The 27,316-nt window shown below is 40.9% G+C and overlaps 1 protein-coding gene across 1 annotated transcript in view; it reads left to right on the top strand.

Moving 5' to 3' along the window:
* The window catches only part of NAV2 (neuron navigator 2), a 233,111-nt gene that overhangs the window by 56,876 nt on the left and 148,919 nt on the right, over positions 1-27,316 (top strand). Inside the window, exons 2-3 of the mRNA XM_050711116.1 lie at positions 5,076-5,193; positions 11,564-11,616. Of these exons, the coding sequence (XP_050567073.1) occupies positions 5,076-5,193; positions 11,564-11,616 (171 nt within the window). The remainder of the gene's footprint in view (positions 1-5,075; positions 5,194-11,563; positions 11,617-27,316) is intronic.

Raw genomic sequence — 27,316 nt, 5'->3', positions numbered from 1 at the left:
GTTATCAAACATCAGGGAGTCTGATTCGTGATAGGAAAAAACCAAACAGTTGGTCTGATTAGTTAAGAACTGGCATGGTGGGGGGAGGAACTAAAGGTTTGAAGATGTACTTGAGCATTTATTCCAGTTGGAAATTATTGGTGAAAATGAATGAATAGCATAGCTTTTTACTTGTATAGAAGAGGGAAATTATTTTTATGTAGTTCTGTGTGAACCCTTTCCTTTTTGTAACAAACACACTTGAAAATACCAGCGAGAAAGCAAACTCCATGGGGTGGTTCTTGCATTCCCATGCAGGTCTCAGGTCTGTTTAGAGGATACCCTGGGGTAAATGCGGCTGCCCATCACCTCAATCCAACTGCATGTGTGTGGATTTTGGGTCTCAGCTGTGATCTCTGAAGAGTCTCGCCGGGTTCATTGCTCTCATAATGGTCAGTGTCCTGGCTTTGATGAGGGGAACTGAGGACTATAGTCCTACAGATGGCTGTGTCGGGCCGTGACCACCAGCAGATCCACATCCTTGCTGGTCAGCACATCTGTGCACCCAGATACCAGCCTGTTGCCTCTGCAGTGGTATCTGTAGGAGGGAAATCTGAGGTATGAGATCCCAACTTCAGACTGCTACAGCTAGCAAGGAAATTTGTGTGTATTGGCTTTTGTGGTGATTCTTCCGAGCGTAAAAAGAGCATGTGTATTACTTGTAGGTGGACAGAATCATCAGGATTTTTGCTTTTCACTGTCCAGTATGTTCCCTAACCCTCCCCAAATGCTTACTGGTGACTCTGTGGTCTCTCTGGCTGTGCTTTGTGGCTGCCTTTCCTCTGTCACTGCTGCACAGATTGACACAAAGCTTGGTAAAAGGAGCAAAGTAAATCCTTTCCTGAAGACCGGCAGTTTCAAGCGGTGCCAGCAATCAAGTCTGACTGCAGGCGTTACACCACTACGAGGGCTATATAAAAGATGAGGTTCCCTTGTATCAAAGAGCCATCCCGCTCGTCTCAAACTTGCCCATGAGCTGTTTTTTCCTGGCTTGTCCCAGAGCCATGCTGTGAGGAGGAGGAGGAGGCAGCCCTTCTGCTGGAGGCACCTCTCCCTCCTCCTGGCCTCCGAGTGTGGGCAGCAGTAAGGCCTGAGGTGACACCGAGTGCAGGGGTCTCCCAGCTGGGACCCACCACTTCTCTTCCCACCAAGCCTCCCTCTCTCCCTCTCCTGTCTACAACATGCAGGGATAGCCATAACGAAAGGGGAGAGGGGGGACTGCAGAGGTCTTGTTGATCAAAGGCTTATCGATCTTGCATCCTTTTTCTTTACAGACAACTTTTTAAAGCTTTTGTGGTTTTTTTCTCAAAATCTTGCTTGCTTTGTGCATTAATGTTTTAGCTGTGACTCATAACGTACCAAATATTTCCAAAATCAATATTTACCTGTAATGCACTTAATTCAAACCTGCTGGAATCGGTGTTCACCTGGAATGCTCTTAAGTCAAACTTGATGGATTAAAAAAAAAAAAATCACATTTGTTTTTAATTTGTTTCCAGATAATTGAATTCCTAAGATCATAGACTGCAGAGAAAAAACCTACCAAACAGCTGAGTCCACCGCTGACAAAAGCCAGAACTTAGACCCCAGTTAAACATTAAGCTGACTGGGCTCAGGCACAAAGACCTGCTGTGGTGGTAATGCCCAGATCATGTTGTTCACTTCTTTTTTCTTAACTAAAATAATGAAGCTGTCTCCAAGGATATATATATAATTTTTAATACCGTGTGAAATCGCCAAAAAGTTGTAAAAGCCCATACCAATATAAGCATTATCTGACTGGTTGAAGTTGTAGGTTGTTGGTCAAACATTTCAGATTGCAGGCATTAGTGTTTTTTAATTAGATGACTGTTAAAGTTACTTTTTTTTTTTTGTCCACACCTCTGACATCTTAGTCTGTTTACTGAAAGTACTGAGGGACACTCCAAATTCACGTGCGGAGATAGGCGTATATGAATGGAAAGTTTCTCAGCAGTGTTTTCCCAGTTCTTTTATTATTGTTTTCCCAATTATTTGCCTGTTTTTGAACATTTGAAAACATTATGTGCTTTGAAACATTTTTCATGTGTCTAGAAATAGCAGCCATTGTACGTATTGTGTTTTTTTTTTTTTTAACTTGTATGGAAAAGGAAAAGAAACGTTAGGAATCGTATTTGTGTAATACATTACAAAGACTTGCAACAAACAGTTTTTGAAAACATCCTGGAAAGTTTCCATAATTAGCTTAATATATGCCATAAAAATGAGCAGTGACCATAAAGAGCTACTACAATAAGCCTCGGTAATTCTGCGTTGGTAAGAATGCTTCAGAACTTGTAAATATATAGCCCTGACAGCTTAAATAAATAAAAAAAAAAAAGTGAATGCTATGCATATTGCAAAATAATGTGGTATAATAAAGCTTTCAAGGCTCATGCAGATTTATTAAGATGATGATTTTCCTGAAAAAGGGTTTGCTAATCAACTGGTTGAACGAAATCATGTTGTATTACCTTAGCCCAGAAACAAGTATTTTCACTGTGCTGGTGTTTGTTGATGTGTTGAATGTAATATTTTATAACTGCCATACAAGCTCTGCTCGCAGTTCTGCTAGCAAGCACAGCAACTGCTGTCAGCATACACCGGAGCAGAGCAGACCTTGCCAACATCAGGAGTTTGGCTGTGCTACAGGGGCCTGGCTCAGAGGGCTGTGTTCGGGGGGATTTCACTTTTCCTCCTTCAGCAGGAGGGCTCGTTTTGGAGCTGGGCTCTTTGCTGAACTCATGGGTATTTGTGGGGTGTGAACATAAGGCCTAGCATCCCTGGACGCAGCAGGGGCAGGCCCACTCGGAGGTGGCTGTAAAATGGCTGTTCTGTGGTGCCAGCCCGCCGGCTCCTCAAGCTGCGCCGCTGCTGTGGTGTCAGGAGCTGCCCAGAGGACTCTGTGCTCCTTTCCACCCCACTGCCACCTCACCTCTAGCTCTGACCAAGCACTGTTCTGCTTACATGGTGGTCTGCGCCATGGAAGTGATCCAGGCTTCAAATGGCACACCAAGTCATGGTGTTGTATCCGCTTGAAGGCCTTGGTGGAGCTGTGACGGTGATGGCTGCCCTGTGGTGGCGGGGAGCCCAGGGCTGTGCTGCTGTCAGCTGCCTGCGGGCTCCGGGGCAGCACTGGCACCTGTGTGGGTGGATGGCATGGCCCCCTCCCTGTGTGTAGGAAGTCGGTAGCCCCAGACCTGATTCCTCCTGTCTTTTCTGGGAGTAAGTGAGCCACTCTGGGAGGCAGGAAAGTAGGCACAGGTGATCCTAGTTCTTCAGAGTCGTTAGACCCTTTACAATTATCTTCCTGTTATAGAAAATGTTTTCTTGTAAAAGAAGCTAGGGAACACAATGTCTGGTTTGGGTGAAGTTTTGTTTGTGTTTTTTTTTTTCCTTTTTTTTTTCTCAGTCAGCTGGGGAAATCACTCACATGTACTTGGCATTTATTTCATTAAGATGTTGCTCACTGAGGTGTCTAGCTCTGTTTGTTCATTGAGGTGTTCCAGTGTGGCTTTCTTCTCAAGATCGTGACACTGATGGCATAGGGTAGGCACATCCTGCTGATCTAAAGGTGGAAGTAGAGTATAAATGGAGAAAAAGAAGGGTGTACATTTCAGATTTTGAATGACTTTTGCATTGCTGTTATCAGCAGTGTTTTACAGATTAAAACAATTAAAAGGGAAGACTCGATAACTAAATAACTAGTCAAAACATCCACTCTTCAGTTTGTCATACTAACGTTGAATCAGCAAGTGCAAGAGGAGCGTGACGTTACAGCCCTTGGAGCGCAGTGCTAGAAAAGCATGTGGGTGCTGTGTTCATGATGCAATTTCTGGCCCAAAAAGTGTGCTAAATACTGTCCTAAAGACACTTGCCTCTAGGTCAGAGTTTCACCCACCAGTGTGTGAGGCCTTTGTCAGTAGCAGAATGCTTGAAGGTTCAAAACAAAATAAAACAACAAATGCACCATCCAACCCCAGCCCAGTTACTGGTGGTTTTGTAGGGCATGTGGCAGGCTGGCAGCGGCCACACGGGTGGCACTTCTGCTTTCTGATGACTGAATTGGGGTGCCTGCATTTCTAATACACTAGGGACTCATAAGAATAGGGGGCAACCTTAATATGTCCTTGTATTTAAAGGTAAGATCTTGATATTTAGCAGGTTTTCTTTATTTCTTTGGAATAGAAATAGTTCATAGAGAAAAATCTTCCCTTAAATTCTGTGCTATACTAAGAAATGGTATTTAGTTCTTAACCAGAAATTCCTAGTTGAGTATTTTTCCTACTCCTTTTTGATAACCTGGCAGGAAAAGATTTTATAAGCTCTCTGGTGATCGTGGCTAAGCTGCACTAGCATGTGGTGAGCTGCACTTGTTGCAGATTAAACAGAGATTTTGACTTGACTGCTTTGTTTGCTTACTTTTCAGATAATACATCTTAAAATAAACCCCAACAGATAGAAGTTGGCATGAAAGATAAAAATCAATTTAATAGGCCTATTTAACCTGTGAGATGGAATTTACTCAAGTTGGTAGATTTAAAGACCTTTAAAGGCTTGTCAGGTAATACAGCAATGGAGTTTCCTCAAAATCGAAATGCTGCATGGTTAATATGTACCAGAAGTGGTTCTTGGAAAAGAATCTTTAAAATCTCTCAAAAACAGATATGAAGAATGAGTGTCAAAGCTGCTGGTAGGAAGCTACCGTTACCACTGTGGAACACTTAGTTCACTGTCTCTGATGATCCATTTGGGCTGTAGCATGTTGAGAAGTTTACTATAGTCTTACGTGAGCTTTGATGTCAGATTTCTGAATAGGAAAAGCCCTGCTATAGTAAGCTGAATACTTGATCTGCACAATGCCTTGAATTTTAATGGTGTTGACTTGTTTCAAACGGCAAAAAAGCATTTCTTTCAAAGCAGCCTCTCGGATACTGAGACAAACAAAGAGCTGTGATTTTTAAGGTTGATGTTATGACTAACAAATTGTTTTTGTTTGTTTATTTTCCTCCTAACAGATTTATACGGATTGGGCTAATCACTATCTAGCAAAATCTGGCCACAAGAGATTGATTAAAGATCTACAGCAAGATGTGACAGATGGAGTCTTATTAGCTGAAATAATCCAGGTTGTAGGTGAGTGACTTTCTCTGTTTGTATCACGTATCTTTTTGTACCAGCCTGCTCAGAAATTGACTGTCTTATCTTCTACATAAACACAGTGCAGGGTTGGGGGGGGGGAACCCTTAAACTGCATGCCATTATGTGGTAATTTTCTTTCAGAGACTTTGCTAATTAATTTGATAAAGCTTTGTCATAAAGGATAGTGGAAAAATATTTGATGTTGCTGATAAGATCTCCTGACACAGTAATATCCCTCTGTACGGCTGAATTTTAAAAAGGCAACCAATAAGGTATTTATTTATTTTGCTACGATGCTGTTAGCCTTCACTATCCCTGTTACCGATACTTTTTTGGGATTGGTCTGAACATAGTTCACAGTGATACTTGCCTGCTATGTTGCAACTTCTAGTTGGATTTGGAAAATCCACGCGTGCAGCTAGGAAAGGAGAAGAGGTATGATTTTCATGTGGAAGAACAATGAAATATTTCATAGCGAGTTTTCTGATGAGGAAGATGTTTTATCATCAGGGCAAATCTCAGATACAGGCTAAATTCTGCTAAGCCTTGAGTTCCCTCGGTTTGCAGTAATATTAGTGGATAATGAAGGTTTTAAGCAATTTTCTGCACTGGCCCCGTGTAAAGCTGCATAGTCTCCTTCTTCCCTTGGGCCTGGATCCTTCATTAGTTCCTTCAGAGGCTCATCCATCTGGTATCTGGGATGCCACAAAACACATGCATGGGCCAATGGAGATTGATGGAATCAGAAAGCCTGCTAATGGGAATTAGGACGACTATTGTTAGAAGCAAACTGACAGATTTGAGATGCAAATGAAGAAGACAGCAGTGAAGTAACAAGACATCAGTGCATGCATATTTATGTGTGTTTGAGATGCTGTAAACGAGCTAGTTCCCTGATTTAAGGTACAAATATGTAAACACTGTTCCCTGATGAAATCGTGAGGCATCGTTCCAATGGCTCCGCTAGAGCTATACTGGAATACATCAAAAAAGATTTCATCTCTATATGTTACAGAGCAACATCAGATCTTAACATTCTACAGACCTGTCAAGCAGCAGTTATGTCTCCGTTCCCTTCATAAATATCTAGCTACCTTGTGTGAATACTGTTGTAGAAAAATTTTGCATGAGAACACGCATGTAACAATGACACCATCAAAATGTGAACCTGGTTGTACCAGATATTTTTGAGTATTGACTTGTGAAAGCTTAAAAAAATCGATTTATGCCCTCTAAAATAATCAGTAACATTGTTGTTTACTTTATTTTACTTTGATTCACCTTTACATTTTTTAGCTATTCTGAGCCATTGCCTTTTGGCTAGTATTTAACATTAGGTCTGCAGGACGTAGGTTTAAAAAAAAAAGGTAAAATACATGGTGAAGGATTTCATTTTTAAAGAATGTTTTTGCATATGAAAGAAAGTTCCTATTTAAACATACTCAGTTGAATCCTCCAAATTAGCAGTGAAGAGAAAGTCATTTGTTTCTGATGTGTATGGCCTTAGGCACGCTGCATCTCATTGTCACAGAGATGGTGATAATTTTCACACATAGAAGTAGCTTTAACTGTAGCCTGCAAGATAAAAGCTTTTTTTTTTCCCTTTTTTTTTTTCCTAACAATCAAGACTACATCATAAGAAAGCTTTGCTAGGCAGTGTAGGAGACATTTTTCATTTTTTTGCTATGCTTTCTTATGGGTAAAAGTAGCCATCAAGATGCTCCTTTTTGTCATGTGAGTGGAGTGTCTGGAGATTATCTAAACTTATCAAAATTAGTTCAGGTATTCATTATACATCTTTTTTTGTGTTCACCATCTGAGATTTACGTTGCAGATGTTGAATCTTGACATTTCAGTTATCAAACTGAAAAGAGTAAGCATGTGTGTTTTTTATTGTTTAATGAAGACAATAGAGGTGATGACTGTGCAGACACAATGACTGCAATCCTTTCTGCTTACCTTTCTATAGTGAAATAGCTGTATATTTACAAAAAGAAATTTTATAATTAATAATACTTTGGTAGTTCTTTAACTTTAGAATCCAGTCAAGGGTTAAATCTAAAAAGATGTGAAACCAAACATCACTGCATTTGATTTAAGAGGATATGATCTTCAGACTTAAAAAGTGCTGGTGATAATATGGTGACAGTTTTTATTCTTTTTGCAAGTCAATCGAAATGTATTTGCAGCATTCTGGTTTACTTGGGTTTAAATATTATGAGTCTATAACAGAATATGTAAGTAACCTATGCCTTTGTAATACCACATAAACCTAGTAGCTATATATAAATTCATGAATGCAGATACACTGGGTCTGTGCATGATCTGAAATTGGTGATATATAACATTGTCAGTTGGTTCCCTCTGAGATCTTTCAGTTTTCAGGAATTCAAATTGATGATGAAATTAAACTCTAACCCAGTCCACTAGTATTTTCCTATTGCTCCAGCTAAGTATCCCACTTCAAATGCATACTATGACTTACCTCAGAATAGCTTTTGTGCGCAGATGTGAAAATTGTACTATTACATTTACAGGGGAAGCTTATAGGTTTGTATTTCAAACCAGAATCTTGGGATCGGTTTAGCAGTGGTTGCTAGTGGTAACTTTCATCATATTTTGGGTGGCACATTATACAAAAGTTCGTTTTACAAATGTTTGAGTCACCATTCAGTTAAAAGCTGCAGGCCAAAGTGAGCAGACGTAGGATGTATATTGCACAGCATTCATTCAGGCATTCAAGAAAAAGTAATCTAATGTCTAAGCATACACCTGGAATAGTGAAGAATGCAGAAGAGCTTCTAAGGTTGTAACAGAAAGCTTAATTCATTATTATGAAGTGTGGCCATTTTTTTTTGTATGGGTGGTTAAATCCGATTTAGTTCTATGGAGTGCTTAATGAAACAATTCTGATTTCTTATAATTTTTCATGCATTTGGAGTGTCGTTTGCTGAAGATTTTTTTTTTCCAACAGGAGTGTATATCCGTAGCTACATAAATGGGAAACTGGCCAATAGATTTAAATACTTCTTGGGTACTTTTAATGCCAGAGGTTCCTTTTCACTTTTGTTTTCTTACACTTTTGGCTTGTGGCTTCATAGTATGCCTTCTGTCAAAATGCATAAACCCAATTATCTTCCATGCTTTGATTCCGACCCTGTTAGTGAAAGTCCAATGCCACTCATTACTGCCTTTATTATAGAGTACAGCTGGTTTCTTCTGTCTGGCTTAGCACAACCCTCAATCTGTGTATAAATGGGAAAAATCTGAAAATACTTAAAACCAGCTGAACCCAAATTCACTGTATCCACACAGTCAAATTGCTCTGGTTTTATGAAAGCAAAGTGCCACAGAAAAGTGGGTAGCATGAATATGCCCCCAAGGCGATACTGGTACTGGACAAGGAGTACTCCTTGCGTTCTGTTTGCATGTACTTCCTTATGCTTCCACAGTCATGGCATAAACATTACTGTGGTCCTGATAACCATCTTACATGGCTCGTACTCACATCCTTGCTAAGCCAAAGCCAATACAGAGCACGTGGTCTGTGTAGGATGAACCACTTTTGGTTATTTCCATTGCTGAAGCAAACCTGGGGCTTGTTGTAGACCAACTTCTGTAGGACCTGCACTGGTGCTAAACCTGTAGTGAAGAATGCTAGTTTTGAACTCCTTTTAACCAAACAGGCAATAGAGAACGTCTGCTGGAAGGAAATGCCCACTGGAGGGAGAAAGGATTTAAAAGGAGGAAGGGCTGGTGGGGGTGGGTGTAAGTTCTGCAGACTTGCAGTCAGTTTGGAAAAAATCTCCAATATTTCACATGTCTGTGGTTATGAATTTGCATCTTGCTCAGGGTTAAGATACAATTTAAAGCCTTGATGTTTGCTTGTGACTTCCAGTTCATGCTAACTGATGTAGTATTTCTACGTGGCCGTGAGAAACAGAAGCTGTAAGAGTTGTCCATTTATCTCAGCCAGAATGCTGTGCTTTTGCAGCTGTGAAACTTGACGCTTTTCCAAGATCCTGCAGCATTCAGTGACTTATGCTATGAACTGTGCCATCACGCTGCCCATGAGCACACCACACTGTGTTATTTAGGGAAACTCATTCACTGATATCTCTTGCTTTCCAACCTTCCCCACAAGAAAAGCAAATTATGTAGTACTTGCTGTCAGCACTATTCCTTGGAGCCAGGTTAAAAGGGTCAGAGATGGGCTGCAGCGTACAGACAAGGAATGGGAGCATCAAAATGATTTCCTGTTGAATTAGGCAGACTCCTGCAAAATGCCAATTATGCCCAGAGGCCACTTTGATGCATCTACCCAGCCTAGTACGAATCTCTGACTTCTTGCCCTGCTTCATGTAAATAGAGAGGCTTGAGTTAGAGTTGAGCCCTGCTGCCAGTTTGCCCCACTGCCAGTCTTGCTGGTTGCTCTCTATTACACCTGCTTTTCATAGCTCTTGTACCTGCAGGGGAGAGACAATAATTGCTACAACTTAGTGAAAGGAGAAACCAAGAGCTGTAGGTGAGGTGGGAGTGGATGAGAAGGAGAAATTGTAGGGTGTGAGCCTGCACAGGGGAACATGACTGCCCAGGGGGGAGGCAGAAATAGCACCCAATGGAGGAGGTAAATTGGAGCAGAAATTCCAGTTCTGGTTACCATTCTGATTCCCACCGACTATCTGTGGTCACCTACATATTATATCGCCTATTGTAGACAAGGACAACAATGTAAAAGGAAGTGATAACTAATTCAGAAGGGATGAAGAATTATCAACTGGTGTCCAAAAACCTCAGGTTCACATGTGAGAATTTTGGAAAGAAATTCTCAACATTGAGATACTTTCAGATAGGTGAGTCTGGGTAGTTTGCATACAAAAGCTTAAAAAAGAGGCTGATAATAAACTATGGTTTGTTAACATTGGTTTAAAATAAGTTACATAACATTTTGGAAGTTATAGAGAACTGGGAAAAAAGCTACTGTTTTTAAAGGAAGATAAATAAAATTACCTGGGTTATTAGGGATATCTCTCTGCCCAAACAAGAGAAAAGCTCATTCAGAACTTCATTAGTCTCCTTTCAAGTAATAATTACAAGAAGTGCAAATTTATATGAATAAGATCTTATCAAACTCATCCGCTATCAGTTTTTGGAATTAATTATTATTATAAATTCAGTTGATAAAGATATTGCCTAATTCAAAACCAAGAGATAGAAGACATTAAAAGATGGAAGCACAAGATCTGTAAATAGAATACAAAGAAAACATTTTTGTTTCCATAAAACTAAATCTGAGATCACAGTTCATGAAACAAATGCGTACTCTTTGTGTGTAGAGGTCAATAAACTATTCTGGGGAACAGTACAACGACTTTATCTGCAACCTTTTTCAGATTAGCATCAATTCCTAATGCATTACTGTGACATAAAGACGTCCTGTGACACCTTGGTGTATGAAAAGGTCTATACCCAGGAAGAGTAAAGAAGTTTTGTTAGCTCTTTGCTTGACATTTTTATGACTGCTGTTGGAATACTGTGCCCTATTTGATATTCTTAGCTGAAGAAACATAAAATTAGATGGAGTTCTGACTGAGGTCCTGACAATATACATTAGGTAGAAAACATATCTTGTAATGTACAAAATGATGGGAGACAACTCCATTCAATTCATCAGCGGGGAAAGGAAAGCCTACATTTAAGACAGTAAAAACTGTGGGAAACAGGGCTTTGATTATAACTGGTTCTTCAGTCTAGCACACAAGCCATTTCAGGGCCCAATACTGAAAGGTGAGACTGAGCAAACAGACTGAAGGCAAACATTTAGACACCTCAGCAGCTTATTTCTCTTGAGACTTTAAAGATTAAAACTACGTATTTTTCTGCAATTGTGTTCCAGGTGGGCCATGGATAAGATGCTTGGAAAGTAGTCTTGTGATTTCAGCTTTTTAAAAAAAATAAATAAATTAGACTCGATCGTAATTTTTCTATCTAAACTTCAACTCTACAGAGCACGTCAATTGACAAGCAAGCATCTACACATATGTAGCATACACTTTTCCACCCAGCAGTGATTCAGTTTCCAGAGATTAAATCTTTTTTGTAGTTTAAAGGAGCTACCCGTCAGTGTACAAGATGTTGCCAGACCAGTTGTTTTCCGGCTCCAGCTGTCTCTGGAGGCATGACCCACTAGAAAACTCCAGCTGCTTTTTTAGATGGGTCTCAGTATTTCACACATTCACTTTGATTGGACAACTACAACCTTAAACCCCTTTACTTAGCTAGCAGTAAATGCTCTGCAATTGATTGGTATGATGTCCTTGGTATAGTTTGTGCTTTATTTATTTATTTATTTATTTATTTTCAGCAAATGAAAAGATTGAAGACATCAATGGATGCCCAAAAAATAGATCGCAAATGGTAAGTAGTAAAGTGGTCTGTTGTTTGCATGTATGTGGGTTAGTATTGAGTAAGCTTTTGGCACTTCAATGCCTGGGACTTTTAATAACAACTTTTAACTAGTTTATCACAGTAGTTGAAGTTCGTGTATAATCTGAAGAACATTAATACTACAAGTCTTTGCCCCGCTGTACTGTACAGGCTTTGAAATAGGCCTAATCATTTATCATGCACTTATAGTGGATATTGTTATTGGTATTTTATTGGGGGTTGAAATCAGATGATCTTTAAGGTCCCTTCCATTCCAAACCGCTCTATGATTCTATTTTATATTTCTGAAATATCACATAGTTAAAGAGGAATATATAAAACTAAAATGTTGGTCCTTGATATATGTAGACAATAGTATTGTAGAAGTAGAGTTTTATTTTAAAGTTGGACTAAGAGTTTCTATATTCTTTGAAAAGGAACAAAATAGATTAGCAGAACGCACTAAATGGGGAAAAAAAAGTCAAATTGCAAACTACAAGGTCTTTTTTATGTAAGTTGTTTTTGACTGACAAGTTTTAATTTGTAAAAGATCTAGGTTTGTGTCTTGCTTGTACATAATATTTGAAAGGGAAAAAAAAGCTAGTACAATAACCTTAGAAGGATATAGTACCTTGAGGGTATGTCTGCCTTGAGTATCAGTGAAACTAAAATTACAGACAAAACTTTACTAAGAAAGTAAGTAGTAAGAAACTGATTTTTATAATGCCTCTAAGGGAGAAGGGTTTCAAATCTGTCATTTGAAAGAAGGTTATTGTGTATCTTGAGGGGAAAAAAACTCATTTCACAATAAATATTCTAAAATCTCCTGTTTGCATTGTAAATGCTTGCTTTGGGACACTGGAGCGTTTTTTCAGTCTATGAAGCTATGTTAATGTTTTTCATTTTTATGGCTCTCTTCCCAACTGTCCCCACCTCCCAGACCGTAACTTGAGTACAGCTACTCACATAGTTGAACAAGTAAGATTAAAGATTTGACAAGAGTTTGCTATCTGAAGTCAGGAGCAGCACTGCGTTCTGCTCTTCTGTTTGGGCTTTTTGTTTTTTCTTGGAAGTTATCAATCTTGCTCAAACCCATGGAGCAAGCACTCCTTAAAAAGAAAGCTATCTAAAAGATTTATTGCTGCTACTTTTTACTGCTTTGAAGAGACTGGTTGCTATTCTTGCTGTAGCCACAGCAGCTGTCTGGAGCATAAATAATTGAGGAAATTTTGACAATTACTATAATGTTCCCCAAATGCATTGTAAGAACTGAATTTCATTGAGGACTGGAGTCTAAAACAGATTCCATAATGTCGTAGCTAAGTCGCTTAAAGTCACTGTTCTCTATAAAGGAACGACATTGTTCTGTTTTATAGTCTGATGCACACTGTAGGTTGCTTTTAGAAGACAGATCTGGATGTAAAAGCATGCAGAGGGTGTGGGCTGCATCAGGAGTTATGAAGAGTGTTGGCAAGAAATGTTTGCTCTGCACTTCCTCCTCCGAGGCTCTAATTTTGTTCCAGTCTCTGGTTCAGGAGGGTGGGGTGAGTAGGGCTGTCCGTTCTGTGTCACCCTGCTCGTGAGACTGAGCCCGTTAGTCATAGCCAGGCATCCCCAGTGGTTTTCTTCACATGAAAGCAAGGATTATGCATATAGCTTGCTTTTGTAGGAGCGTGCGTGTTTGCTGAGCTGTTTAGCATCTCACAGTGAAGAATATTGAGGCAAGAATAGAAGTTTCTTCATGGAGGTTGTGCTCACACAGTTGCTGGTGGCGTTTAAGGAGACAACCCTTTTCCAGGTTTCCTGCATTCTGGGGAAAATGTATACGTTACACTGCTTATTAGGCATGGCAGTCTTCATCCTTAGCATTTCAGGGCACTTTTCCTCTTAATATAGCTCACGTGCCTGAACAGCCATCTTCCAGAGTGTGAGCCCTGGTGTTTGTGTCTGATACTTCTGTACAGAGGTGATGTCTAGTCGTACTTTTTCAAATGAATCATTTTCAAAATCATATCTACATTGTAGCATCTGTAAGCTGGGCATCACAGCTGAGTAGATGAAATAAATAAATAAAGGCACCATAAACGATGCTACGTTGATTAACAGAAATACAGCACAGCTTAATGGGAATCCTCCTGCCATCGTCTTTCCCCCTTGGGCAGCGACCTGCTTTGTAGGCTCACCATGCTGTGGACAGAGAGAAGTGAGAGCTGAATTACGAAGAGCTGGCTCAGGTCCAGCCAGATGTGTCAGCTTGGAAAACTGGAGCTGATCTGTGTCTGCCCCAGCCCTTAGGAGCGTGTGAACGTGAGGGGATTCGCTTCTGTGTGGTGCAGTCCTAAGCCAGCAAAGCCCAGCAAACCTTAGAGAGCTGAACCCGGAGCCAGAGCAGGTCTCTTTGCATCGCTGTTCCCATTGCTACACAATGTTGGAAAGCATCGTACAGATTTGCCCAGATTGAGCATTAGATACAGTTTGGGTCTGTCAGGCTCGAAGCCAGTGCTGCTAAGCCTTGTCAAATGAAGTTCAGTACTGCAGAACCATTTGGGACCATCGGTGCCTCTCAGCCTCGACCCAGTGCCAGAAATGACATGACAAAGGCCCCCACTGACCCCATGAAAAGCCCCCTAGGTGAGAACCTCTCCCCTGTTCTCCTGTTGTCTGGCTTTCTCTGCTCTTGGGAGCATCTCTGTCTTCTTTTGCTCCAGATAACAGTTGGCTGTTTCTAATATATAATCTCTTATAAGTCAGTTCTGTATCTTTCCTCTGCAAAAGAACTTTTTTTTCCCTTTCAAACCTCTATATTTTTGTACTGTAGATGCTTCTCTAAACAAAAGCCTGTAATTGTGGTGATTAGTTCCAGCTGGCACGCAGAAAGTCTTGTGGGTAATGGAGGATGTAGTAGCATGGAGCACAGGCTCTGGGGCCAAGAAAATTTGGAGATGATCAGCAGAATTGTATTTAGGTTTTTGGAATGAAATACAAGAAAATATTGGCGTAGTTCTTGAGAACTGAGTGAGGGAGGGTAAAACAAGGCTGGTTTCCTCTCCTACCCACTTCCGAAAAAAAGTCTGAGGTCAATAAGCATGAGTAGGGCTATATCTTTGTTAAGGTTTGGTTACAGAAAAACAGGGATGTTTTCCTTTCTAACAGTCAGTTTGCCTCTTGTTTTGGGATGATATTTGAGCTCAACATTTGACATCCTGCAGTATTTGGGCAATATAGGTGGTGCTGCATGCTACATTCCCTTGTAGGTAGTGCAGATTATTCCTATTAATGTAACTCAGTGAGTGCTATTACGAAAGGGTTCGTATCGCTTCAATTTGTAAAAATGATTATTACTTAATTTAATATATTTGGGGTACGTTAATATACTCTTTTTATACTTTGTTTTTAATATACTTTTTATACTATATTTTTAATACTTTATCATAATTATTTTATCAGCAAACAAGTAGAGTACTTAAGGGATTTCTTTTACACAGATACCAAGTCTGGCTTTAATGGGAGCCTGTAGAAATCCTGCTCTGTAAGTGCTGTGTCCTCCTTGGGAGGACATGCGTTTTGTAAAATGGTTGCAGCTTTTGAAGGAAGTTTCATTGCAATTCTTTTAGCACAGCGTGATAACTGAGCATATTATTATCCTGAGTATTGATGCATACTTCTTGCTTAGCACTGCAGAGAGAGAGAGGTAGTTGTGTTATCTGCTACATAAGTGATAAATCATAACAGATGAGGTAACAGGAAAGATGAAATGATACACGAAACATCTGAAAGATCTGAGATTTGCGGAGAACAAGGTAAAAGAAAAAGATCTGTATCAGCTAAAATAGAAGAGACTGGGGAGAGAGCTGAGTAAAGAAAGCTAATTTTTAGAACATGGACTGGAAGACATAGCAGAGAGGAGATGCTTGGAAGTGAAGAGGTATGTTGGCAGGCACAGGCGACAACTGATGCGCAGCCGAAGGTGGGACTGGAAGAAGAGATGAAAGAAGCAGCAGCAATGTTTCTTATAGGAGAGGTAGAGTTTTGTTTTGTTTTGTTTTTCCATCCTGAATATAAAACTAAGAAATATTGAATGTAGCAGTAGAAAGAGATAAGAGATGTCTTTATTATTTAAAAAAAAAAAAAAAAAAATGAGAAAAGGCTGATGAGAAAATGAAAGTTTTTTAATGGGAGAAGTGATAGAGTGTTACCCGTACTACTGGAGCTTGAAGGAGCGGAGTGATAGCAAAGCTGTCATGCTGAAGGGAGAAGAATGGGGGAATCTGTAGGTGGATAGAGTAGACTCTCTCATGGTTTCATGCAAAGCCTGGGGAAGTTGCAGGACACCCAAGGCAAGAATTTGGAGAAACAGACATGAATATAGAGTGAACCAACACCACAGTTCCCTCCTATAAACAGGGTAGGAAATAACTGTGGTTTTCATGTCGGTTTGTGGTAGGGTTTTATTATTTTTAAGGATGATCGCTTTGTGTATGTATGTAAGTATCTGTGTTATCGAGTAACAGAGAGGAGAGTTTTTTTTTTTTGTGTCTTGACCAGAAGTTTTTCAAGAGCCATTCCTTTCTGATGCAGACATCAAGTTGTACTAGTAAAATGCTCAGTCTTTCTGCTGCTGTCTTGCAAACGCAGAGAGTCCTGTACTGCAATGTGGGCCAGAGCCTCCGATTCTTCCCAAGGATTTTAAGAAAGTCAAGATGAAGGCCCTTATTTTCAATACATTCTCTTTTGCAAGGAAACGTTAGTCCAATGATGGCAGTTTGACTGCTATTTTAGTTTTTGACTGATTACTTGTATTGTGAAAATGAGCTGTTCTACAGTGTGCTTTGGACATCCCAAGCCAAACAGCAGCCTGTATGAGAATTCATCAGCCTGGCAGGGTCCCTGTTTATAAGCGTGTAGTGCAGGAAGTTTTAATTTCATTGCTAAAGTTAATTTGTTCACTTGCCCTCCTTCATGTGATCTCTGCCAGCTTCACTTTTTTTTAAAGAAAGCACAAAAATGCTTCCCCCTTTTCATGACAGATGTTGAAATCTTCGTGATAGCGTGTATATGGTATATGCTGTCCATGTTTGTGTTCTTAATGGATGCTTTAATGAATGGAAATAATAAATGTGAATGGTGGTGTAATGTGGCCTATATATAACGGCTATACCTGAATACACCTGAATGAGCTGGTTGGCTGGAGTAATGTGAGCTGAAACTGTCTGCCTCGCCTGAGCAGCTCCCTGTATGTGTAACATCCGCTAGGTGGGTGAGCTGAAGCTTTTTGTACAAATAGCTAAAAACAAGTACTGCAAAAAACACAGTTAAAATACTCTTAGTCGTTTGTATTTTTCTTGTGGAAATTATTATCATCAGTTTTAGAAACTGCCCTTTCAGCATTTTAAGTTCCCCTTCAGCTGCACCAGGGTTTCAGCTCATCCCAGCACGGGCAGAATGCAGCAGGCATCTGCAAAGCTTGTCCCTGAATGCCAAGGACCGCTGTGACATGTTTTTGCCCCGTATTACTCCCAGTCGCATTTATCCATGATCTGACCGGTTTATCCAAAGAGCTGCTGTGTTTCATTGTGTGAGAAGGGGGATTAAAAACCACGGGTGGGTTCCAGCGGTTTCACCAGGTACCCGCCTGGCGTGTTATTCTTCAATCTTCCAGACCTGCCATCCTCTCCAGCCTGCTTCTCTGAACAAAGGCAAGTTGATAGCACCAGTGTTGTCCAAACGTTGCCGCAGCCAGCCATGGTAACTGTGCAAGGGTGCTTCTCCAAAGCCCTGCAGCTCGCTGGGGTGGAAGGCTGGCTGCCCGGCCACTTGGTCCCCGCAGCCTGCTGGCCGGGAATGCACTGCTAAATCAGGGCAGCAGCTCCTTGGGAAAGATCAGAAGCATCACAAGCATTTTTTTTCCCCCCTCTGCAAATTCCTACTGTAGGATTTTTTGGAAACGCTTCCCTGCAGTTAAATACAGCCTTGTATTTTCAAGTCATACTTCTCCAAGGTTGATCTGAAAATGTAATAAAGGGAAATGTTTGTGTCTGCTGTTTACCCAGCTTTTCTTAGAGAGTTTGTGCCTTATGGTCAGCATGTGTTTACAAGTTTAATCTGTTGAATTTTACTAGTGACAAATGGGTATCTTTTGGCCCTGACCTGCAGCATGTTTCCGTGTGGCTGAATGTTAGTTTGAAGGGAAGACATCAGCTGGAGCCACGCCAGCCTGCCCAGCGGCAGACACCAGCTTTGCTCCTAGAGCTGCTTGTGGAGACACGTGGCCAAATGTGCAAGTTAGGAGTATGGAGCACTGCATTTTCTCTAAGCTTCCTGTGTTGCTCTTGACCGTGTGTGAACGTAAAATACATTTTTTCCTCTATAGAGGAGGTGAGGTATTTGCTCCCCGCTGGGAACCTCGTGTGGTGCTCCTTCCTCCCCCTCCTCTGTAAAAATAACAGAGTTAGGCTTTTGCATGTCATCACATAGAAAAGAAGGATTTACTACATAGGTGATCTGACAGGTTGCTTGTATTTAGATGTCTTTTCTCACTTTCTAATGAGTGTTGCCCTTAGGTTCCATTCATTTAACTGTCTGTATTTTTTCCAGACGCCTGGACTGTTGTTACGCTCTTATGCTTACCATTTGTGTATGGTTATCAGTGAGGCAGGCATGGTAGGATAATAGATTTCTGTGGTGCAGAGCTTGCAGTCCAAATAAAACCACAAGCACACCCCTTGTTCCCACCCTCCTCCTTTTAACCCTACATAGGAAATAACACAAGAAATCTAGACTGAATCGGGAGAGGGGCTTTTTACACCTCTCTGTCATATGGCGTGCTGAAGGGAAATTGTTCCAAAACTCCTCTGCATGTGGAGACGGGATAAGGCACGACGTGTACTATTCTACCCATTTGGTGGGTGTATATGGTACCTTTGGAGATGCTGCTTATCACAATCTGTCATTCCCATAAGGGGTTGTCTTCGTGGTCCCTTGTGGTCTGCTCTAATTTTACGCCCTGCAGAGTGATGCTAGAACTTAGATGTCACCTGTCTCTGCAACGACATTAGGCTCCATAAGGAGCAACAGGGAATTGACTTTAAAAGTAATTTTAATGGAAAAAAAATGGAAGATAAGAACTTAAATACAAAGGCATAGTTAGACTTCATTTGATCACTTATTTCACTGTTAATTTAAGCCAAAAACTGACCTCTTGAATACCTGTGTTTCTACCCCCCTTCTGGATTAAATAGATGAAACAGCAAATACGTAAAGGGGCCAGAGTCATTCCATGTCAGGATGTGGACATCTCTGTCCATATTTGCTAACGTCTTTCACTTGCATATTTACACGTAAGACTAGAAAAATAACTTGTTTAACATGGCTGCTATTTAAAATTATTACATAAAATACATGCTTTCCGTAATACTCTGCAAACACAGTTTCTTGCTATATTTTGCTTAAATGGGGAAAAATGGGAAATTCTGGGTGACGGGGTTTTGCCTTCCTGTGCCGGTGTGTTGGGCACTCGCAGCGTATGATGTTGCAGTCCTTGAGAGGCCAAACCAGGTGCAACGGGTTGTTTTACCTTCACTGGGATAATGCTGGTGTTGAATTTGGTGCCGTGAGCAAAAATTGCGCTCAGACAGACTAAAAGGTAAAGAAAGCAGTTTGTCTGGCAGTTGCTTCTGGTGCTTAGGTGTTAATTTCTTTGTGTAGCACTGAGCACTTCACTCTTGAGTACTGGAAATGGATCACAGCTTATACAAGCGTTCATACAGCCCAGAGAAATCAACTTGGTCTCCGTACCTTGTTAGGAATTTTTCATTTCCAGCCATTGCTCATCTGCTGTAACTGGCTGAGAATGGCTATTTTAATTAATTAATTTAAGGTAATACATATCCAGAATGCCTTATCCTTTGGCTTTTTGAAGTAGGACTATTTTTGTGTGTTTGACCTGCCTGAGGACAAGCACAACAGTAAAGTTTAGCTAAGTGATTGTGCTGGAGAGCTTCTGTAGGAGATAGAACCCAGGATCCAGGTGCAAGGCAGGAGGGAGCACAATTGTGGTGGTGTCCCAGACCAGAACAAGTCAGGAGCAGGTGAAGCTATGACCTTCAGGCACGAGGACGTCCATCAGCCACAGCGGAGAGCACACACTCTGCCTGGGAACAGGCTGTGGCAGCAGCTCTCTTCCCAGGGCTCTTTTTTTAGGAAAGAACAACTGTCCATGGCCATGCTGCAACAGCTCCTTCAAATGACACAGCTATGAGGTGATCATTATATTGTTATGGTTTTTTTTTAACTGTATTTGAAAAATGAAACCAGGACATACGCTGGTGTCCTGTGGTCCCACTTGTAGTAATTGAGAATCTGTAACTTGTGTTACTTAAAATTAATTTTGGCTGGTGGGTTGCTTTATTTTTATAAATAATCATTTAATTAGTAGGATAGTCCAAATGAAGCTTTTTTTTTTTCCTGAGGCAAAAGCTCTGTGTATTTTTTTTGCTACAAGAGTTTCATGAAGTTCTGGGTTACTGCTGTGAATTCAAGCTAATAGTCTTCAACCCTTGGGCTAGTATTTCTGAAAATACAACAGAGTGTACAAAGGCCAATGCTTACAGTAAGGAGTAGTTTTAGCATTGGTCATTCCTTTAAGCATTTATGCTCTTAAAAATAGTGGTTTGTATAGCATTCAAGGACATTTTGGGAAGAACCGGATGCATCAGATTGACTAGAGACATCGATCGTATTTTACATTTAATCCCAACTGCACAGCACTAGAAACACAGCTTCCAGTCTGAAGCCCCAGATAAAAGAGGATCTCCTGGGAGCAGCCACGGAAAGTGGAAAGGAAATGTTGGTGGGACTTGCTGCAGCCCTTGTTACGTGTTCACTGAGCACAGCTGTGGCTTTTTTCTACTGGTCCTGTCTGCAGTTTGATGTGAGATTTAGTGCCCTTAATGGGTAGTCAGTGTGATAGGTGCTAAACTCGAGTTGAGTGTCTGTTGAAACCAGCAAGGAGTTTCATTCATAGTATCCTAAATGAATGGCTGTCCTGAGGCAGGTTAGACTGTTGATGATTTTTGCAAAGCTGAACGTGTCATCTTCGTTTAACAAATCATAGCCGAGGACATCTCAACATTTCAAATTGCACACAATTGTCATCTGCAACTTTTCAGATATCTTTAAGGCTTGATCCTGAAAAACTGATGAAAAATAGTATTTCCAGGAATATTTTTTTAAGACTTGACTTTTTTTTATTTTCCCCTTAAGAAAATTTCTCTCTTGAAAGGAAAAAAAATGAAAACAAAGTGAAAAGCTGAACGCCCAAACACACTAGGGAAATTTGTGCAAACATTGCATCTGCTTCTTCATTCTTCAACAGTGCCTTGCTGTTTACAGATGCATTGTGCAGCAAACTGGGGAGCTAGGGTGCATGCCCTTCCTCAAGCTCCCTGGGGCTGAGGCCGTTCCCCTCCCGGTACGAACGGTGGTACCATCTCCTCCCTGCATGGGGACCTGGCTGTTGACAGGGCTGTCAAAAGCCTTGCTCTCCATGCTTACACACGCAGGCGAGCAGCAGAAAGACCAGATTAGCTTGGCAAGACTTCTGAGTCGCATGGGATTTCCTAAAACCATTCCAATAAAAGTGTCCTTTGAGATTAGAAATGTGGACATCATCAACTGGAGCTTTCTCTGTGGTGCTTACTGCACGCATTTCTCTTCGTAGTAGGTGTGTTGTGAGTGCAGCTGTGGATATGCTTTTGGTAAAGGAAAATTAAGTATGGACAGTGATTTCATACCATGTATGTACTGTAAGAACCAGGTGGGTGTCTTGTGTAGCATGTCTCCAGGTTCTGTGCATTTTATGGTACATTTTTTTTTCTAGGCATGCTGATATAAGCCCCGCTACAGTCACAGCAGAAGAGGTCTTGAATCATACAATGTGTCGTAAAGTGGAGAAATACTATTTGTCCCATTATTTTTCAGAGGAAGAGCTGAGGTACAGGAAAGTAAAGGTTTTACCCAAGACCACAGGGAATTGAATGCTGGAGATGAGGCTGAGGCTAGGTGTCCACCCTTCATTTAGTGCCTAAACTGGCCTTTTCTCTAAAAAGTGAAAATAATGCATTTGTAACAGAGAAGGTCAAGTTTTCACATAAAAGTGGAAACAGCGTAGCCATGAAAATAAATTTTAATTTCTGAGGATATATATTACTGGGATTCAGAATATGGATTAGCTTCATTTGCCCTTATGTTGCACCTGTTATTTCAGCACAAAGATAACCACCAAGTTCTGTCAATGTCCTGAAACTTAACTTTGCAAGATCTTTTTATCCAAATAGTTAAGGTAGCACATGAACAACGTATTTCTCTAAAGGAGTTCTATTTTGACTAGAATAAATACCAATGAAAATGTATTTTAAGCTAAGCGATAGTAGTTAGTGTTTATATTTTTCTTAGGAAAATGGAATTTGCAATTTTTCCTTAGTATGTCTTATATATACGTATGTGTAGGAAATAGTGTAAAAAGAGTATCAGACAATATCTGAGAGTGGAAAAAGAACAACAGTCCATGAATTTAAGGATTGTCAAAGATTTTACAGCTCTACATAAATTTCATGCTATAACAATATTAAGTATAGAAGCTTGATCTGAAAATACAGACAGGGAGTACATTTTGCATTCAGAAACAGCTTGCTGAAAACAGCTCATGTTTGGCTCTTTCCTTGTTTTCTACATTGTATGAGAAGTCTGCTGTAACATTGCATAAGAGCTCATGAAGCTATAAAATTTCACATGAAATCAATCTTCATTTTCTTCCTTTGAAAACTAATACACTGGGCAGAACGTGGAGCCTGAAGTCGAATGGAAAGTCCTGTTCTGAATATAAGTAGTGGTTTTTCTGGATAAACTCAAACTCCACATCTATCACTGTAAAAGCTGGGAGCAGAGGTCTTGCATCACAATACAAGAACCTTCCCGTGGCTTCCAAGGGAAGGAACCTAGAAGTTGTTTAACTCCGGTTGTTTGAGAAAAACATCTGTATCTGTCAAAAGGGCAGCACTGTTTATAATTTACCCTGCTCTGTTTGACTTGGTAGACTTGAATGTACAGCTTTAGGTGCAGACGGTTTCCATATTCAAGCCTTTGTGTAACATAATCATCGTTCAGCATATATCAGTGCCCACGCTGGGCCTCCATTTACAAGCTACAGAACGGTGATATTTGTGGATGGGTTTTTTCTCTGTTTCTGCTATGCTCTCTTCTTCTTATACAGGCTGGGGCATGTTTCCTAGGCCATTTTCTTTCTAGCACTGACAGGAATAGAAGTAGAAATTGCTATTATATGACAAGTGCAAAAACATCTGTGGGTGTTGTGGCCAGCGTTGCCAGAAATACACAATTACTGTAAGGTACATTATAAAATAGAGGGAAAACTGACTCATATGCCCAGGAAAGTAATAGTGCAGTGAGAATTAAATAAATGAAGTTGTTAAATTTGCGTGTATTGAAGTGTTATAGATGCTAGGAAGGAATGAGGAGCGTGCAGGTCTGATGGGAATGAAAACAGCCATGTACAGGGATGTACTTGTGGTAATGTACTTAGAAATCAGTGAAGACGTGTGACCACAAGCGTTTAATGCTGCCTTTCCAGCCAGAGGCTGGTGGGCAGACTGGTGTAACAAAGAAACTGCTGCTTCCACAGGCTGCTCTGGTGCTGGAAAGTTACATCCACGCATGACTTCTTTGCCAAGCTGCCTTCTGCTCCCAGCTTTCCGGGTAGCAAATGCCACCCAGGGATTCACATTACGAGGGAGTTTTCAGGCAGCTGACAAAGCATTCATTTCGCTTCTGCATGTATGAGAATGGCAGTTGTGACACCTCGACTTCTGTTCAGGCATGAGAGATTAATTCTGTGAGGTTTTATTTTTTGATACAATCTCCTAATTAAACGAAAGCTGTCTTATGTATCGTAGCAAAATGACAAATGTGGATAACGAATGCTTGTAAAGCTCAGGCTGGCAGTAAAAAAGATGATCACTGAGGAACTCAACTGTAACTCTTTTATTTGGATGAACTGCCCTTTTTCTTTCAATTATCTTGTGTAGCAAGCAGAACAAATAACGTGCTTTAATAGCTAGCTTAAACAACTTGGGGGGAGCTGGGGACATCTAAAGCTGTTTGTGAGGAGTCGGACCACAGGCAGTCCTCCGGGAGTGTCCGGTCCCAGGCAGTGGGCAGTGTGAGCATCCTTTGGCGACGGCAGGCTCGGAGGAGGGACAGCCCCTGGAGGTGGGCAGCGGAGTTCGGGGACGTCTCGGAATAAGTAACTGTTGTGTTGGTTGCAGAACTGATAATGCGCTTTGGTAGATGGCTCTGTCGTGAACAGCTCATACGCTGCAGTTTGAAACTGCAAATTCATGAGATGCTTTTGGCAAGGAAGCATAAGAAGGCAAGGCTCAGTTTTGAACTCTCCCGGCAGTGTGTCTGAGTAAGGTAATGGCTGTGGATGTCTGATCCTGGTTTTCCTTTTCCTTTTACATAGCTTTCCCCTGTTTTGGGTAGGCAGGAAATGAGGGACATCCGACTCCTATCTTTCCTGCTTTGCCCCTGCCGTGTTAAATGCTGGTTGGCAAAGCAAATGAGAAGACAGAATAGTCAGCCAGAAATTGTAGCTCACAGTATTAAAGAAAATATATGCTCCCCTTTGGCAAATCCACAGTCTTTTCACATTGGCTTGAAGGGTTTAGACAGTATGCAAACTTGCCCGAGGAAGGGCCCTTACAGTCTCAGCAATGACTTGCTGCTGAATAATGTAATTTCAAAGGGGCCACTGTACTTTGTGTCAGAAGTCACAACGCAGGGTAGATGGATCTCTACTGAGCTGAGATCTAACCAGAAACTTCACTTCTGTCAGGGGTATATCCACCAAAACGGTCCAATTGCCATGCTGCCATTTCAGAAGAGCTAACTATCTCCAACACTTTATGAAATAGTTGATCTTTCTCCATCAAATGCTATTTGCAGATTACAAACAGTTAGTTCTTACGTTAAGACAGCAGGGGCTAGAGTTAGTCCTTCCTTGGAACTTTTGTAGGTAAAATTAATTAAATATTGCACTGTTGGAAACTCTTCTCTTTAAACAAGCAAAATGATTTCCAATGCATTGCACTAATTGTTAGGATAAGGTGATAAACCAAGTTTAGGGCTCTTCGCTCAGGCCACTGGCAACAAAACACTATTCACACCATAAGCTACTTAGCAAGTCTTCAGTAGCTTTCTTACCTTCAGTTTTTACAATAAGGAAAATTGGTGATTGCTTCCCTCCCTCTTGCATCCCAACAGCACTGTTTCCATACTTTCAGCTCTGAGATGCAGAAGACTGCTTCCAGTTAAAGCATTTGGCACTTTGGCCTCTTAGGAGACTCCACAGAGCCAAGTGGAGTGTGAGTCCTCCACTGCAACTGGATGGCAGTCACAAATCATTTTTGTGTGGGACAGGACACCAGCCAGTCATTGTGTGGGAAGTACTTTGAATTCCCACCAGCACTAAATTTTAATAATTTCAGCTATAGGCCTGCTTTCTGCATTTCATTTTCTTCTTGAATTTCACCACATTTCTCTGTTTTCCTTATTGAGCTCTATTTTTTTCCTTCAAAATCAATTAATTACATGCCTGTCATTCTGCCGTATAATGCTGTTGGTACCACAGATGATATTGCACAAATGTTAACGGAATCAGTGCTGTGTTTTTGTCTTTCAGTTCTGTTGTTTCAGTGAATTCCTTATACATGCGATGCTATATATCCACATAAGATCCTTATCTTAGCAGTTTATTTTCTTGTGTAAGAGGCCTGCTTTTGCAAGCCTATTATTACACTTTATTTCATCATGCTGGTTTCTAAGTACTGAAATAGGATATTTTCCTGTTTCCATAAGATTTTTTCTTAGGACTTACTGACTGTAGTGCATTCTGATTTTTGATAGCCCACTTCCTGTAATCTTTTTTTCTGCATTTTCAACTGCTCTATTTTTTCCCCCCTTGTTCTTGCCCCGTATCAGTGGAGTACCACAAAGGCTCGATCTATCTCTCTCAGCGCTCAGCCAGGCATCGCAGTCGGTGCAGCAGGGTACCCTCCTTACCCCATGACAAGGCAGCATGGCCCAGCTCTCTTCTCCCGTGTTACAAACACGCAGCTCAAGTCGTCGTGCTCTGTGCGGGAGTCAAGCCGTCAGCCTGGGAGCGGGAGCCGTATCACTTCATTAGGTGACTAAAAACGCTTGGTGAAAACTGTGGCTTTGTCCCAGGGAAGAGGTTGCAATGATTTTACAGGGTGCTCCTTGAATCTGAGCTAGGTCTGCAATGAGCACGAGGTCAGGAAGTCAGCTAGGACCACTATATAGCACCAGAAATAGGGGCATGGATGGGGAGCTAGCTAGCTCCTCAGAAGTTAGTCGTGATCCTGTGGTCACTTGGACCTAACGGAGAATTAGAGCAACGGTGAAGGACCTGGGAGGAGAAGCAAAGTAGTTTAGGGCTCTATGGACTGCAAGTGCTCCTTGGAGTTTCTACAGCTGCAGATCTGGAGTTGAGATGAGATAGCACTTATCTTTTACTCATTAACCAAAATAACCCTCCTGACTAGGAGAGGAGAAGCCTACCCAGAGTTATGGAAGGCTGGACTTGTTCTTGGAGTGGTAAAGACCAAAGTCTTGATAAGTACGGGTGGTGGAACTGGGTAGGAAGATGGATGCTTTTGTGTGGTGTTTATTCTAGAAAAGGTGAACTTTGGCTTTCCAGTCCCAGGTCACCTCAATAAAAGAGCTGTGTTGAAAACCTGAAAGGGTCGTTGAACACTGAGGAAGGAAACTAAAACAGATTGATTGTGATTGCCGTAGCATATTGAACTGTGGATAAATGAACCTTTGGACCCTACATCCTGCTATAAGCTTTCAGACCTGAGCATTGCAGGCAATTTGGTGAATCTATTTCCAAAGTATATCTAAAACTTCTACCAACCTCATCCTATCACAGTGTTTTAACTGTTGAAATCCCAGTTAGGTAATGCCAATAACTTTTTTTTTTTTTTGCCCTGATAACAGAGAATGTTTGTGGTGTTATATTTATAGACAATAAATGAAACTGCCTTGACAGAAATCCATACTGGGGGTTTTCTGACAGCTTTCCTTGTAGGTTTTTTGTTTTTTTATATGTATATAACTTTGAGAAGGACAGGAAATACAGGTCAGGTGCTGGAAGTGCAGCCTCTCAAGTGCCTTAAGCCCTCATTTTTATATTTGTTCAAGGGCAGGCAGGAGCTGGTCTAGAAGGTGGATCTTTCACGTTCTTTTTTGGCTGTGTCCAAACTTCACAGAAGAAAGGTAGTTACGTGATAGCAATTGTGGCGGCTGGAGTCTGTTTTCCTTACCTATGAAGTAGAAGAAGTGTTTGAGATGTTATGGGACCTAATTACTGTTTGCAAGATGTTCAAACATGCAGACACTATGTGATCACTTCCTAATTGCCCCAACACAAGCAAAAATTGCTTAGTGGTATTATTTGAAAGTCTTCTGTGTAACCATACATGTAATACGTGATATTTCCTAAAATACTGTGGAGGGTTTTTTTTGTTTTTGTTTTTTGTCTTTGTTTTGTTGTTTCTGTTTGAATTTTGTTTGGAGGTTCTAGAGGTCTCTA

Source organism: Cygnus atratus, chromosome 5 (assembly GCF_013377495.2).
Source record: "Cygnus atratus isolate AKBS03 ecotype Queensland, Australia chromosome 5, CAtr_DNAZoo_HiC_assembly, whole genome shotgun sequence".
Classification (NCBI taxonomy): Eukaryota; Metazoa; Chordata; class Aves; order Anseriformes; family Anatidae; genus Cygnus; species Cygnus atratus.
Note: the sequence above shows the minus strand (reverse complement) of the source record. Positions and strands in the feature narration are given on the sequence as shown.